We start from the raw sequence: 17,706 nt of genomic DNA on the forward strand, positions 1-17,706 counted from the left end.
CTGTATACAACAGTTTTCAGGCAATCAGCTCTTTAATAACTACATATATTGTCAGTCTCATCTACTTTTCATCTAAGGCAGATGGCATTTATCCTATATGGCATATCCTTCATCTTACTTTCCCTTCCCTCTAGAAGACCAGACCCTTTACTTCCAGGTTAAGCCCTATCTACTTATACCATACTGTTCAAGTTCTATGACCTTTAAGAACTGCTCAGTACAGAGTAGGATTCACGAGAAATATTGACTCATAGCTTCCCCACAGATCCTTTTTCAGGTCATTATCAGGCCACGATTCGATTAAACAAGTCCCTTTTAGTTTTCATACTTCCAGCTCAAGAAATATTAGGATTTTAAAATATTTTTTACACATTTCTGGATAGTTATAATCTATTAAGATTGCCTTAAATTATTGTCCACCATGATATAAAATTTTAAAAAATACTATGATGTAATAGTAAGAGCATCATACCAAAAGCCAGGGTTTTACATTTAATATTATGATTAATTCTTTATTAGATGTATAGCATTGTAACTCTTTGAGCTCAGTTAAAACTGCCATTAAATAAGACAAGCAATATAGCCTTATATCAGAAATTATCATGACTAACTTCTTTGAAACTATAGCATAATCTACAAATATTATTTATAATCAGTAAATTATTTGAGGGGGAAACTGCTTTCTCCATATGTGTAGTATGTTAAATTACAAAAGATACTGGCAGTGCTAACTGAAAGAAAAATATGTGTAAATTAAGGAAAAGTCTATATATGGAATAGATTTAAAGAAATGATTCATTCAATAAATACTTGTTGAGTGCCTACTACACTGCAGGCATAATTCTAGGTGGTGGGCCACAAGGCAATAAACCAAACTAAACCCCTACCTTCATACAGTTTACATTGTAGGTGGGTGGAAAATAAACAAATAAACATATAACAAATGGTGATAAACATTACACCATGAAGTAGCTTCACAAAATGAGAGTGAAACTTGGATTTTGCTATTTTATAAAGGGCTGTCAGGGTAGGGAACATTTGAGTTGACACTTATCCATCTGAGGAGATTGTGGGGAAAAGATCTTTGTTGGAGAAAAATCAAGGGCTCAGTTTTGAATATAAGAAGCTAGTGATGCCTATTAGACATCTAAGCAGAGGTGCTGAGAAGACAGTTTGAGTCAAAAGTTTAGGGGAGTGACATGGGATAGATGTACAAATTTGGGATCATCAGCATAGATATGGTCTTTAAAGCCCAGACAACAGATAAAATTGCCTAAAGAGTAAGTATAGATAGAATAGAGAAGACACATAAAGACTGAGCCCTGTGGCACTCCAACATTAAGGGGTCAAGAAATACAGAAAACCAGCAAAGATGACTAAGAAGAAATAGCCAACAAAATAAAATGAAAACAAGAGAGCATGGTGTCCCAGAGGAAGCCCAGTGAACAGTCATAGAGGAGGAGAGAGAGGCTGTATCAAGTTTTCCCAATAGATTAAGAATAGAATGGAGAACTGACCATTGTATTTAACAATGTGCAAGTCACTGGTGATAGTGGTAATAGGGATGGTTGCTGGATAGTAGGGGAGATCCGAGACTGAATGGAGAAGGTTCAAGAGGGAATGGAAATCCAGCAATTCCATTTCTGGGTATATACCCCGAAGAATTGGAAGCAGGATCTTGAAGAGACATTTGTACACTCATGTTCATAGCAGCATTACTCACAACAGCCAAAATTTGAAAGCAGCCCAAGTGCCCATCAATAGATAAATAGATAAAATATGGTACATACATGAACGGAATATTATTCAGTTTAAAAAGGAAGGAAATTCTGACACATACTACAACATGGTGAACCTCGAGAACATTGTGCTGAGTAAGATAAGCCAGTGACAAAAGGACTAATACTGTTATGATTTCATTTATATGAGGTTCTTAGAATAGTCAAATTCATAGAGATAGAAAGTGAAATGGTATTTGCTAGGGGCTGGGCGGAGGAGGAAATGGAGAGTTGTATAACAGGTACAGAGTTTAAATTTTGCAAGATGCAAAGAGTTTTGTAGATGGATGTTGGTGATGGTAGCACGACAAGATGAATAGGCTTAATGCCACTGAACTGCACACTCAAAATGGCTAAGATGGTAAATTTTATGTTATATGTATTTTACCACAATATTTTAAAATATTTATAAAATTGGCATCAATGGGAAGTTAGAGAGCTGTTAGAAAGCATTATTTTCTATATTTTTCTTTCAATTTTGCTTCATAAGTTTTAAAAGAAAGAATACACATCATTTGAGAGAAACAAAATAGACACACACAAATATCCAAAGCAGCCTTAAACACAATAGCAAAAAGAAAGAGAAAAAGAAAGAAAACCCAAATGTCATTCAACATGTGAATAAATAAACAAATTGTGGTATATCCATACAATGGAATACTACTCAGTAACACAAATGAAAAAACTACTGATTAATTTAACAGTGTGGATGAATCTCCATGTGGAGGAGCAAAAGAAGCCAAAAAATATATACTGTATCATTCCATTTACATAAAGTTCAAGAATAGGTACCACCAAATCTACAGTGTTAAAAAATCAGAACATTACTTGCCTTTGTGGTGGAATTGATTAGAAGAGGCACCTAGGACCTTTCTGGGGTGAAGGTAATGTTCTATATCTTAATAGGGGTATAGACATTTATCAAAATTGTACATTTAAGTTCTTTCCATTTCACAGTAAGTAAATATTACCACAATAAAAAAAAATTGAGAGAGAGACAATATGATGACAGCAAGTGTAGACAGCTCTTCAGAAAAAATTTTACCGTAGTGAGGTACAGAGGGAGATTTGGAGTTTGAAAAGAAATTTTACTGTAGCTTGGTTTTGGTGTGGGTTTTAGATGGAAGATGCTGCCCCATGTTTATGGGCTGATAGGCATGATCCAAAGGAGAAAGGACAAGATTTAAGGTGATGCCTTAAACAAGAATGAGTCAGTGAATAAGTATAGGTGTTGGCCTTACCCAGCAGCGTGCACACCTCACCCACAGACACAGTGATGAGAGAAAAGCACAGGGCTACCAAAGCCGGTTAAGTCAGGAGAGTGGCCAAGGCCATGTGAAAGTTCTATTACGGTTGCTTATTATAATGTACATACCAGTAGAGCAGCTTTGTTCTCACACTGACCACAAACTTTCCCTTTTATCTTGGGTTTTTCACTTTCAGAAGAAGTTGACATTTTATAATTAACTGATCGTTTCACCGGCTCTAGAAGGAGAAAAGTCAGACTAATCACTTTAAAATATGTTTAGTTTTCTGATCAAGTTATGAAACCATGCACATTTCTAAATTCTCAAATAGTACTTAAACATTAGCTGCTCAATAAGAATGATATACAGCCAAGTCTAATCTTCCCAGTAGACTGCGGAGGCCACGGTAGGCCCCACTTCCTCCGTGAGCACAAAGCCACGTGTCCCCCCATATCTGCGCTGCTTAAACTCACTTGAACTGAAAGTATAGAATTACAGAATGTTAAAAACTATGCTCCTGATGGAATTCTTATGGCATTCTTTCCCAACTCTGGATCAAACTGAAGTCCACATAGATCAACTTCTAAGCATTTATATTATTATTTATTTATACTAAATATATGTATTTAAATACAAATAATAAATATTGTATCATACATATTTTTAGAATTTGTTCTATCAAATTAACTTAACCATTCAAAATCGAATGTTTATCTTTCAGAAAACTATCTTATTTCCTTCGGAATTATTATAAATTCAAATTTTATTTTTGGTTTTTGCTCTTGTTAAATAATTTATGAAAATATAAAGCAATTTTTCAATATTCTTTTAATTTTCTAGAGTAAAGTTTTAATTTAGAATTTTTATGCTGCTAAATTTTCTCCCTAGTTACAAGATTATAACAATAAAGTTGAAGGAAGAGTGCTGTGAAAGTCCTCATTTTTGAAAAATGCTATTATTAAAATTATATTCTGTTCATATTTTTTGACAAAAATAAGGTCCCCCCCCCAAAAAAAAAATCCTGGATAAAATTTATTTTGAAAATCAAAATCCATTATTTGGGGGTTTAGAATCTTTATAATGCATGAACAATTTTAGTAATTTCATTTTATATGGAATTCAAATGTAAAAGAAAGAAATTATACCTTTAGCATCTAACAATAAAGTGGTAAACTGTTTACCTTGAATCTGCTCCTTCAGCAATTTTAATTTCACTTTTCCAGCAGAAAGCTGTATTTATAAAATAGATACGATTTTTGAGATACACATTCAGTGATTCAAAGAAAGTTTAATGAAGTTACGAACAGAAATATTAGAAAGCTGCACCATTTTTGCGCATCTTGAACAAAAATTTATTTTGAAAGAATATGAAATAAGAAATCATAATTAAAATATATATAGACCTTTTAATTAAGATAAAATTCATTAATTTTTTTTTGAAAATATATATATAAACTAGTTTTTTAAAACCACACCATAAATTATCTTTTAAACAAAAATCATCATATATCATCACGGAACAATTGTAATAAAGTGCTAGTATTCAAATATTGTAAAGGTTCAATAAGTCTTTTTTTAAAATGAAATACATTGATTATACATACTTGTGAGGTACAGAGTTGAATTTCAATTTCAGTACATGTATAAAATGTGTGATAATCAAATCGGTAATTAGCATATTCATCAATGCAAAACTTAATCATTTCTTGGTGATGAGGACATTTGATCTCCTCTTTTCTAGCCATTTGATAACACGCAGTAAATTATTTTTAATTATAGACGCCTAGCTTGACTGTACACCACTAGAACTTATTTTTCCTATCTAGCTATTTTGTGTCCATTAAACACTCTCCTTCTTTCCCACCTCCAGTAACCAGAGTTCTGTTCTATCCTTCTAAATGTTCGATTTATTATTATCATTATTATTGTTGATTTACTTATTTTTTTAGCTCTGACTTAGGAGTGAGAACATTCAATATTTCTCTTTCTGTGCCTGGCTTGTAAGTCTTTTCTATTTCTCCTCTTTCTGAAACACACAAAGTCTAATATTTGTGAGGACTGACTTCTGACTGAGCTATTCTGCTTGTGTAGCTGTAGACGCTGATGTTATTATCTTATTTGCCCAATTTAAAGAACTACATGTTTAAGCATCACAGACAACTTTCAATGTATTATTTGTGATCCCTGACTTTCTTAATTTGTAGCCAAAAATATGAATAAATAAGATTCACTGCTAGGTTTTTCAAGTAAAGTCACTTCAAATCCTTGGATCTTAGCATTTTAGGAAATAAAATGGACTTGACGATTGAACATACTTGCCTTGATCTTATTAAAACCAACATTTAAAGTACAAAACGAGCATAGAGGATGTTGTGCATTTATATAGACGCTGTCAATCCATGCCTAGTAGCCAATTTGCAATTTGCATGCTCATTTGCCCAATTTGTACATAAGAGTATGAGAATAATGGCTGCCTCCATATCCACGGCTGTACCAACTGCAGTCATCTTTGAAAATCTCAGCCTAATTATTCTCAGTGAATCTAACAGTTTTGCTTCAAAGGGGCACTTATTGCTCACATTCTTTGAAGTGGCTGCTCAGATGCTATGTACCAAACACAGCAAAAAAAGAAAATAGGGTTGAAATAACACATTTTTATATGAATCACACTTTTATTTTTAAACTGGTAGTGTTATACAAGTTACAAATAATTTAATCTCATTTTTCACAATCAAATTATCCCGTATTATTACCTTAACAATACATCCAAATTGCAACATGATCAGTGTAGTTATAGGCTACCTGGACAGAATGGATAGATATGCCAAAGCAAAATGAACCCATTATTAGGGAAATTTTATAATTTGTTTTATTATTATAAATAATATTTTTCTGCTCTATAAATACAGCCATATTTACTTCAAATGATTCAAATTGCATAAAGATATTTTAATGAACAAACTTCTAGCTACTATTTTTAACTAAATAGAATATATTCGTAAGTCTGATTTTTACCTGTTTGGGAAAGGGTAGGGGAGTGAAGTAGGACTGGACCTACCTCTCCACCAGCAGCTGTTGAGTGTGTATGATCAAGGACCAGTGCAGCTTAGTGGATTCACCACACTGACATTACCTGAGCCATTGGGGTCAGACCATGATGTCATCACCTGCCTCCCTGGTGCCTCCAAACTCTCACCAATGCCACGCTCATCCAAAACTCCTCCCATAAGCCACCTTTTCAGATATTCTTTCTATCAGCCTAATTATCCACTGAACCTTTGCTATTCTCTACTGATTGTTCTTTCATCCAGGTTCCCCTGCCATTCCACGAAGCCCCTATTAAATAGTCACTTAACCATCATACACTTTAATCCTTCTTAAAAATGTTTCATCCAAAAGTTCACATTAACTAGAACCCACCTTTCCTTAGACACAGTCTTCACCAAAGCACTCTCCAGAGGAACTAGCTCCTTTTCCACTCCCTTTCACTCACCAGGAGAGATGAAAAATTTTCTTTCTATTTCCTCCTTAGTACAGTTTCCAGAGTATTGTTTCACTATGATCATTCAGCAAAGTCACTTCTACCGAAGGTCTCCAGCAGATATTTATTGCCTTTACCAATATCTAGGATCTTTCGTCAAATTTCAGCAGTCTGCCCACTATTTCCCTCCATCACATTTCTGGTCCACATTCACTTGACATTCTGGTACTGAAGACCCTCCAACATTCTGGCTACCGTGAACATCTAAACACCTCTTCAGCCACCTCACCACTATGACCAAACCTTGCACCTAAGCAGCACTCTGAATGATCACACCTTTAAAATCCCAAACCCAAAGTTCTCAGTGCTGACCTCAATCACTTTACCTCCTCCCTCTTGGACCTATAAATGTCTACCTACCATTGTGATGAAATAATACTATAGGGTCTCCCACAAATCCATGCTGGATAACCCAGTGGGCCCTTATTGCTCTTTAGCAATCCATTTACTCACTTGCTGCTAAATCCCAATCATGATTCCCACAGTGGCTACTCCAAACCTTCTCAATTACCCAAAACCCAAATTCATCCCATTTCTTTTCCTTAACCTGACCAGCTGATATTACCTTCAACTTTGCTAGGAATGTTGAGGTCTTCTCATTGCAATTGTCTACAGTGTCCTACAACACCAGCTGTCAAATACAACCTCTAAAATTTATTTTTATTGCCACCTGTTTTTCCTTCCATCATTCTTGTCCCAGAGAAAATGTGTCCTCCTTCTTTTGGTGAAAGGCTTTTTAATGAACCTTCTCTTCAAATATCACACCCCAGCAACTGGTCCCTCTGTCATCTGCATTTTCAATCTTCCCTCTACTGGCATGTCCATCCCTCTGCCTATAAACTGGCTCACTCAACTCCCCAATTCTAAAAAACAATATAATAAAGTCTTTCCTTAACATCATGAAACCCTTAAAAGGTCATCTTCTGCTGTTCTGTTCACTGCAAAAATAGTCTTTACTCATGCCTCCTACCTTTCCTTTTCAACCACTTGAAATCTACTTTCACATCTAATAATGACCCAATAATTATCTTCAGGTTTTTCTTAGTTCTCATTCTACATAAACAGATATTTTAATGTGATTTTCAGGTAAGATTACAAAGTGGTTGACATATGTTATCTCACACATTGCTCAGAACTCTGTGAAGGTATTATCATGCATATTTACAAATGTGGTAATAGAATCTTGTAAAGGTTAAGCGGCTTGCCTAAGATCATAGAGCAAATAAAATGAGTATGAATTTTAGTCTATATAGTCTAAGTCAAGGTTTCTTGACCTCAGCACCATTGACATTTTGAGTCAAATAATTCTTTGTTGTAGGGGCTTTCAAGTGCATTGCAAGATTGAACCCTATCTCAGAAAGAGAAAAAAATGGAAAGTGAATTATAAAATTTTTAACTCTAAAATTATTTCACTAAGGGAATGGCTCTATAAAATGAAATGCTTCTTCGAAGCCAAAAAGTTTAAAAGTGCAGAGTAAGGGGTTTGTAGATGCCAACTAACCCAATGCAAGTTTAATGACAGGTACATACAAAACAAAAAGCTGTGTACATTAAAATTTACAAAGTCATGGATCTTGATCTAAAGAATATGGAAGCAAAACAGTTTCCTTTCCATGAAAACACTTACCTGGTTTTAACCTTAAGGATAATGTAATGTTATATTTTACAATACACAGTAAATATAAAGCAATTCTATAGCTGGTAAACTGAAAAGCATTTTTTTCTTGGGTATCCTCACACACAGAATCAACAGTTTATGAATAATAACTACTATTCAAACAGAATATGCAATATACTAAACAAATGTGATATAAAGGTAGCAATAAAGTTTGTAATTTATTTTATCAAATAACATTAACTTTCACCTTAATATAGAACTACATAGTTCTATTTCTCATGCAGGTATGTTAAGCTAAAACAGAGCTAAATCAGAAAATTAATTTTGAAATTTGAAAAAATTAAGAATGAAAAGACTTACTTCCAGGTAATTTTAAAAAAATCAACTTGTATATGAAAAGCAAAAATACAGGGCTACATCAAAAACTTCATGGAAACATTTGTATTGTCTTTTAATTGTTTTTTTTTTTTATAAACTTTGTGAATTGCCCTTGTATACCTGAATAATGACAGCTGCATATTAACCTACCAAAAAAATGAATAAAAAATCTAATAATAGGTAAAGTTGTTTTAAAAAATAGTAGATTTCTAAGTATGGATGTGGATACAAAACCTAAAAATTATTTATATCTTACTGCTTAGCAAATCACCTGAGAATCAAATAGTATCTTCTTACCTTAATAACATTTCCTTTATTTTGTGACATCATGTGTGATTGATTACCCAATTTTCCCCATTTTCCAGATTTCCAGTGATATCCAGTTGACCTTCGATATATATAAACAAGACAAAATGTAATTACTAAATACATTTCTCCTTTTAATAAAAACAAATATATTTCCCCTGTTTCACAAAATGGAAATTTCATTGCTAACATTTAACAAACCAACACAAAATGAAAATAAAATATCAATAATGCCCAATATCCTCAGTAATTTTAAAATATAGCTCCATCATATTTGTGATGTTTGTGGAAAAACAAAAGTGAAATGTCCAAATACAAATGAAAAGTTCCATTTTTTTTTTTTTTTGACACTTACTATGACTAAAGATAGCTTTGCTGATTTATAGGAAACTTTATAGGATGTCATGTAGTTTTAAAAGCTAAGTGTCCACAAATGTAAAGAGGAAACAGAAGCAAAACTATACCCAGAAGTATTCAGCAGATCTACCAAGTGATGAATTCCTTATTAAGATCACAAATGAGTTCCTACATTGCAAAGAAGGCAAAGTTTAGTTTAACAGTTTTCAAAGCACTTTGACTTGAGTCTCACAAAATCTTTTTGAAGTCACCAGGGCAGGCAGCCCAACTCCCATTTTAAAAATAATAAGATGACAATTTATCCACTGTCACACAAATAATGAATAATAAAGCCAAGATTAGAATACTGGACTTCTAGGGCCGAGCCCGTGGCACACTCAGGAGAGTGCGGCGCTGGGAGCGCAGCGACGCTCCCGCCGCGGGTTCGGATCCTATATAGGAATGGCCGGTGCACTCACTGGCTGAGTGCCGGTCACGAAAAAGACAAAAAAAAAAAAAAAGAATACTGGACTTCTACATTCCTGACCAGTGAGTGGCAGGTTCTCGTGCTGGCTACAACATTTACTATCTGTGTGACCTTAGAAAAGAACGTAACTATTTCGAAAACTCACTCAAGCTTTAGAATGTTTTTAAAACATCTAGAAAATGTTCCACAGCTAAGGAAAATGTTCCACAGCTAAGAAAACTGCCATGGGCTGATTTCAGGAACTCTGATTCCCAGAGTCTAAATACTATGACCCATTGAGAAGTTCAAACTAAGTCCAAATCAGTGAAGGTAAAAGAACTGGCCACTGAATCATTAAAAGAAAAGCAGCAAGACACATACAACAAACTTTGTCATTTGGAATGATGTACATGAGATGCCTTGATTAAAACAATGCTCTGGTTACTAGAGAGGGTATGTGTATGTGTCATGCACATTTTTTAAAGAATTGGACTGTAAAGATAAATACTACTGAGACCTTAATAAAAATATTTGAATTTTTTTTAATAGTTTAGAAGATACTTCATAGGTATTTGATGGCCATCATTTTTAGGACCACATCAAAGTAAATTTAATATACAAAGATTTTGGTAATATTTAGCTCCATGCACTTTTAGAAACATGCACTTTCATACTCTGTAGGAGAAAGTTATAAACTTTTGAAGCCTGTTTGGAAGACAATTCCTCAGTGTCCACCTCACTGCAAAATGTACATACACTTAGACCTAAAATTTCAGAGGTAGGAATTTATCCCACAGATACCCTTGCACATGTAAACAAAATTACATGTAAAAGCATGTTCACAGAAGTATTTATAGTCACAGAATACTGGAAACTTACTAAAGATCTGAAAATTATATGCTATTATATCCACACAAAGAAATACTGTGTAGCCACTGAGAGAATGAGATAGTTGTGACAATAGCACTGTATATTAAGTAAAATATTGGATATGAATTAATTCTCCTATTTTTATAGATGACTTCATTTGTAAAATCATAAGAGAAAAGACACATAAAATACACACAAACACAACACACACACACATTTATACGCATGTACAATAGACTTGCACAAAGATGTCATTTGTGGGGGAATAATTTTTAGTAATACAAGTGGTGCTAGAAAATGGGCTGGAAGTTGGCCTTGAGCTAGAAAGACATAATTTCCATCAAGTAACTATCAGTTCTATTTGACTTCTATCGTCTTTGTGTTTTATTTTTATAATAAACAACAGTCTCAGTAAAATTAGTACAAATATACAAGCATAATATTAAAAAGTTCTCATTAATAAAATTTCAGCTAACTAGCATTTGCTAAAAATATTTCAAACATACTTAAGGGTCTGAATGATTCTGATACATGGACATGTGATGGAGTTTGGATGTGTTGTCCCCTCCAAAACTCATGTGGAATTTTGATCTCCAATGTGGCAGTGCTGGAAACTGATTGAGTCATGGGGGAGGATCCCTCATGAATGGATTAATGCTCTCCCTGGGGGAGGGGAGATTAATGTGTAAGTTCTCGCTCTATTAGTTCCTGGGAGAGCTCGTTGCTTTAAAAGACCCTGGCACCTTCTCTCTCTCTCTCTTGCTTCCTCTCACCATGTGATCTGCTTCTACCCGCCGCCGGCTGCCTGCCACTTTTCCGCCATGAGTAGAAGCAGCCTGAGGCCCGTGTCAGATGCAGCTGTCCCAGAATAGTAAGCCAAATAAACCTCTTTCCTTTATAAATTACCCAGTCTCAGGTATTTCTGTTATAGCAACAACACAAAATGGACTAAAACAACATGCAAACTCCTACTCTCAAAAACCTTCTAATAAATAAAAATTACCCAAAACATAAACCAGTTTTCATTTGCTATTGATGGCAATCGTATGAGAGCAAAGTTTGCACTGTTGTCCTAAACATTCCAGACTATAAATCGCTGAGAAGCCTAGTGGAAGAAGAGAAACAAGAAACAATAAGACCAAATAAAGTTCAGAAGAAACAAAATTAATGGTAATTTTAAAAAGTAACATGCCTCACATAAGTGGAACAAAAAGCAAAAAATAGAGGGATTTAATATTGTTTGTTCATCAGAGAAAGCGAGAAATTATCCATCAACTAAACATTTTTACTGGAATGAAGATAGCATATAACATAGTTCAGTTTACTCCTATAGAATTCTCTAAAAATTTTACCTACTCTTTTTCTTCCTTTTCTTTGTTCCTTGTTGATCTGAATTCTTGTAGTTTCTTTTCCATCTCTTGGTTTTCTAACTCTAATTGTACTTTCTCCATTCGCAGTTCTTGAGCACTTCTTAAGACATGAGTTAAATGTAGAATTTTCATTTGGGGTAAAAAAAAAAGGCAAAATAATTTTATATAATACTTTTCTCTTAAGTTAAAATTATTACTAATAAATAAATGATGGAATATTTCAACTATTCCTTTGTAGTTCCCTGAAATATGGTTTCTAAAGTTAGCATCAGCCTTCTGTTAATACTCTCCTTAAGCAAGGTATAACCTTAGACTTTTGTTTTTCCAGTTACATTGCTAGAGGTTTGAAATCACAATTCACTTTACACATAAGCCATGTCTTAATACATGCACCAATATCTATGTCACACAAAAAGAAAACAAAAGAAAAATTATTATTTTTTAATTTTCACGCCATCTTGCCTCTAACAACATTCAAGTAATTTGAAGCACAGTATTTAAAACAACATTTTTTCTCTACAGGCAGATTATGCATTTTTGCTGAACCGATCATCTCGGAAACCTTAAATAAATCTCTACCTATATGTCATGTGTGTATAATGGGGAGGGGGTTGTAGAAGAGAGCCTATTTAGGACCTATTAGAAAGACAGCCTCTATTAAGGGCTTAGGTATAGGAGATATCTGTACCTGTGCAAAGATTTTTTTTTTTAAATTTTATTTTGTCGATATACATTGTGGCTGATTATTGCTCCCCATCACCAAAACCTCCCTCCCTTCTCCCTCCCCCCTCCCCCCCAACAATGTCCTTTCTGTTTGCTTGTCATATCAACTTCAAGTAATTGTGGTTGTTATATCTTCTCCCCCCCCCCGGTTTTGTGTGTGTGTGTGTGTGTGTGTGTGTGTGTGTGTGTGTGTGTGTGTGTGTGAATTTATATATTTTGATAATAACATCTGAAGCTCATCATGCTTTTAACAAAAGCCATTTTCTTCATTTTACACTTCTGGTCTTTTATTTCCATTAGTTACTGAATCTCTCTTTCACAGATCTAATTCAACCTAATTCTCCAGTTTTTATTATCTATCATGAGTTTACATTTCTTCTTTCCTTATTACATTAGTGTTTTATTATAATCAAGTAGTGTGGTCACTCATGCATGCTATGGCATGAAACCAAACTAAAGAATAATGGTTATCAGAGAAGGGAGCTAATTTACAAAGGTGATGAGTGGTCGCCAAAGAGCAATGGGGCAAGGGTATGTCTCTAAGTAGATGCAATCCAGGGAGATATCCAGAAAGTGATAGAAGTCAAAGGCTATCCAGAAGGTTCAAAGAAGCAGGCTAAGATAGAGGGAAAAGTGTTATTTTTATTCTGTCTGCTCCACACAGAGTAATTCAGCTCCAACTACAAACAAGCACGGTGACAGGTGATAGGATATGAGACACAACGGAGAGGCATGAAGACTACTTGAGATACAGTGTGATAGTGCTCTCTCCGGGGACATACAGGGGGCTACCTGAACACGCAGAAAGGACAGATACCCCAGCTCTGGTACTATAGGAACAGTTTCTACAGAAAGTGAAGTCTGAACTTAGACCTAAAGGATGAAAAGACTTAGCCAGTCAAAGGGAGGTGGTGAGAGCAGTGTTACAGGAAGAAAGAACACTGTGGACATAGGTAGGAAAGAGTAATGTGTGGGTCAAGGAACTAGATGTTCCCTGTGAACAGGCATTAAGTGCAGGATAGGAAAAGTGGCAAGAAATACAACTTTTCTTGCCACTTAATGCTAAGTACAGATGTCAGATCATGAAGAGCATTGTAAGCCATGATAAGGAATTGGGATTTATATTCTATGGACAATGAGGATCATTAAAGGGTTTTAAGGAAATTTATCAGATTTGCATTTAGGAGGATCACTCTGGTTGTATCACAGAAAATCAATTAGACATTGTAAGGCTGAAGCAAGAGAAGAGACTATTCCAGTAATTCAAATGTTAGATTATGCTGGTGTGACTGAGTAGAGGCAGTAGAGTGAAAAATAAGAAATAAGAGAAGACAAGGACGGAATCCAAAATAATCCCAGGTTTCCTACTTGAGCAGCTGGAAAGACAACGTGCCATTTTGTGAACTAGACCATGCCAGGTTGGTCTGAGGGCACAATTCAGGATTTGTCTACCAGTTGGGTCTCCCAGCCCAAATCTGAATAGCCCACGACACTTGACAGGAAGGAAGAGGTCAAACACACTTTCAGAGGAAGAGGGCAAAAGCACAAAAATGATTCATTTGCTTAGAAGATCTTTAATGTTTCTGAAGTTCCCACTGTGGTAGAGAAGAGATGAAACTGAAAAAAAGGACCAGCGTACTGACCAAGTGGTTAAGTTTATGGTTGGATTCTATGGGTCTCACACAAGACAAAGGATTCTTGTTGGAAACAGCCTTAGACACACAGCCAAAAGGGCAGGCAGGCAAGGCCACAGAGGAAAGCTAAGGTGACCCTGGAGAGATCATGTGAACACAACCAATCTAAGGGCCCGAGATAAGATTGAAATGGGTTGAGGGCTGGAAAACAAAAGGTAGAAAGGAGTGGGAGAACACCAGAGTATCAAACAATGTGGAGACAATGGTTAAGACAATGTCAAATGAAAACAGGCTGGGAACAAGGAAAGAGTGGGAAAGGTAACTCCAATGCAATTACCATAGAGTGGGTGTTCCTGTCCTGGTATTTATGGGTTTGTGGATCATGGATAGGTCAGGAAAACATACAGGCCAGGGAGCAGTGATTCCCCCTCATTTCTTACCATGGCACACAAGTTAGCTATCATCTAGACCCTGCCCTTCTTTCCAACTTTGTTCCTAGCCAATTGGATATGTGTGAAAAGTCTCTAAATCATATGGTTTCTGTGCCTTTGCACAAGTTTCACCCAGTAACTATCCAACTAACTGTATCTCTCAGGCAAATCTTGAATACCTCCTCACCCCTGCCCTAGTAGTTTGGGCTAAGTTCTCCTAGGTCCTGTGTTTACATATCACACCACACTTCCTACTATGCTGTTGCTATGGGTCAAATATGTCCCCCAAAAGTTCATGTATTGGAAACTTAATCTCCAGTGTAACAGTGTTAAGAGGGTGGGAAATCCTATTATGGTAATTGAAATGTGGGGCCTCAACAAGGTAATCAGATTGCGAAGACTATACCCTTGTGAATGGATTGAACCATTCATGGAGACATGAGCGTGGTTCTGATGGCTTTAAAAGGAGAGCAAGTGAGGAGGTTAGTCCTCTCTTGCTCAGCCCATTCTCACCATGTGACACCCTGAGTTGCTGTAGAAGGCCCTCACCAGATGTGTTTCCTGGACTTTGGACTTCCCAGCCTCTGAAACTGCAAGAAATACATTTTATTTCTTTATAAATTACCCAGTTTCAAATATTCTGTTATAAGCAACAGATACAGAGTAATTGTCAATGTCATTTTACTTATTCACATGCCCTGCAAACTGCCTGAGGGAAAGGACTGGGACTTCCTACTTTTGTATCCACCATTCCCTAGCATGATGTGAAGAACATGTGTACTTAATACATGTTTGTTAGATGAATGTTTATAGGTGTAGACGCATATTTTGAAACATATCACTGAAATCAAATAATGCATGTCCCTTTCTGTAGAGAGCACCAACATTTATAAAGCAAATGCATTTCACAGGGCCTGTTTTCCAAAGTGCTGTGGTCTACGGTTTAGCCTAACCTTTTGGAATTACATATAGAAATGTTCTTTCCTCAGGCTAAAGTCTTTCTAACACAGCAAAGTTGCTGGCTCAAGGACAGATGTCCTTGGTTAACCTACTGATTGTTATGTAAAAATACTGAAGAAATTGCTGTAGGGAAAAACAGCGTTTGCTAAGATCCAGCTTTTGTTGGTGGATAGACTCAACCTTTTGCAAATTGCATTATGGAATGTTACTTTGCCTGTTTCACTGATGTTACCAGCCTTTATTGTTAAACTATACTTAGACATAACCCCACCTATGTTCTTTTTCTGTAACTTCCTGGTCTGGAGAATAAATGTGGGAAGAGAACCCCAGTTCGTGGTTAATTTCCAAAGGAAGGAATGCCTCTCTCTTGAGGGTTCCAGGAAATTAACCCCTTCAGGGTCTCTCACTGCTTGGAAGAAATGGGCTTTCAGTAATCCTTTTTGTGGCTCCATCACCCAGGGGAATAGAGGTGATAAATCCAGGTGAGGCAAAGCAACACCTTTCTCTTTTTCTATATTTAAAAAAAAGGTAGTACAAGCAATTAAATAGACCCCCTCCCCACTAAAAATGGTGTTTCTAATAATGATAATGCCATATATTTGCATAACATTTTCCAATTTACGAATGCTTTTATACCCAGTAGCTCAGAAATGAAGAGAGCAATAGGAAAGCTCTGAAGACACTGAATAACCACAGGACTATTGATCTGGATCAGGGAACTCAGAAACCAAAATTAAAAATTGAAAGTCTGTCCCCAGCCCATGCTGGCTGGCTCATAGTGACATTTGAGAGGAAGGTCCTGAGGATTCCCCGTGACTCTAGGTGATCTCATAGGGAAACAGTGGCTTAAATCCTCCCACATTCCTGCAATGTCATAAAATTCCCAGGATACTCAGAATTGTGTGGTTCTGGCTAAATGCATCTCCTAATCAATCTAGGACAGAAGGTTCCCTTCCTGGGAAAGGTAGATTCAACATAATGTCCTTTACCTATGCAAAGGGCTGGGCTATGCAGTGCTTTCTATTCCCTGTTTAAAGGTCTCTCACCCTGATGTTCTCCCTAAATTTCAGTTTCTCCCTAAATTTCTGAGTGATTCTCTTTTAACTTTCAATAAGGGTTATGAAAATATTTTTAAGTTTCTGTTATACTGCTTCAATAGTTAATGAACTCAATTTTTAATTACAACTTTTCATTTAGATTCTGATGTAATAAATATTTTTAGTATTCAGTTTTAAACTATTACAGATCTATAATATTTCAAGTCTACTGTCTCAAAGATAAAAGTACAGCAGTGTGAAGACAAGAAAATGGAGATAAGGATCCACAAAATGTGAGTTGAACTCTGAGCAGGCTCATGGAAAAAGAATAGTTTAAATTCCAATACACAAAAACTTTGGCAACTACTTTTATTTAAGAAATAAATATGTACATACTTACTTATATTTTAGCTTTACAGAACTTCCAGGTTTTCCCCATGGAAGAACTACAAAATCTTTGGTGTTCATGATTACCGTCCTACTATTGCCTGAAAGTTATTCTGAAAAAGTAACAAAGACAAAGGAATTATGCCAGAGGTAAAGAAGTATAAGTTACAAGTTAAAAATTCCACATAATTCAAGAAAATTTTAACGACATAAATCTTTATGAGAGAAAAGGCTAATCAAAGGTTAAACAGCAAAAAAAAGGTATATACGTTAAATTCATTGTTATGTAAATATTTATACATTAATAAGTCACTGATGAAACATATCCGATGGAACTGAAATGTCACAAACATTTATATATAGCAAAAGACGACGGAAATATTCAACTGAAAATAAAGGATGCATAGTTTAAAACAAACAAAAGCACATATTCTTGCTCTTTCTATGACTAAGACTATAAAAGTATATATATCAGGCATTTGCTTTCATCCGTAAGTAATATGCAAGGCTATGTATAGCAAAATTAAAAGAACCTTTGAGATACAATCCAAAGCCCAAAACCTTTTTTTAACATATATGGTAATGTAAAATGAGAATTAAGGTATATAATAATTACCCAAAGGC

General features: G+C 35.4%; 1 protein-coding gene across 2 annotated transcripts in view; it reads right to left on the reverse strand.

Annotated features, from left to right (window-relative positions):
- Positions 1 to 17,163, reverse strand: part of ZBBX (zinc finger B-box domain containing) — a 102,215-nt gene extending 85,052 nt beyond the window's left edge. For both annotated transcript variants that reach the window (XM_063114704.1, XM_063114696.1), the window contains exons 1-5: positions 17,096 to 17,163; positions 11,897 to 12,010; positions 8,860 to 8,950; positions 4,207 to 4,255; positions 3,154 to 3,263 (exon numbers count right to left, since the gene is read on the reverse strand). In XM_063114704.1, coding sequence (XP_062970774.1) covers positions 3,154 to 3,263; positions 4,207 to 4,255; positions 8,860 to 8,950; positions 11,897 to 12,010; positions 17,096 to 17,163 — 432 coding nt within the window. The remainder of the gene's footprint in view (positions 1 to 3,153; positions 3,264 to 4,206; positions 4,256 to 8,859; positions 8,951 to 11,896; positions 12,011 to 17,095) is intronic.
- Positions 17,164 to 17,706: the final 543 nt, after the last annotated feature.

The sequence above is a fragment of the Cynocephalus volans genome, chromosome 1, assembly GCF_027409185.1.
Source record: "Cynocephalus volans isolate mCynVol1 chromosome 1, mCynVol1.pri, whole genome shotgun sequence".
Lineage (NCBI taxonomy): Eukaryota > Metazoa > Chordata > Mammalia > Dermoptera > Cynocephalidae > Cynocephalus > Cynocephalus volans.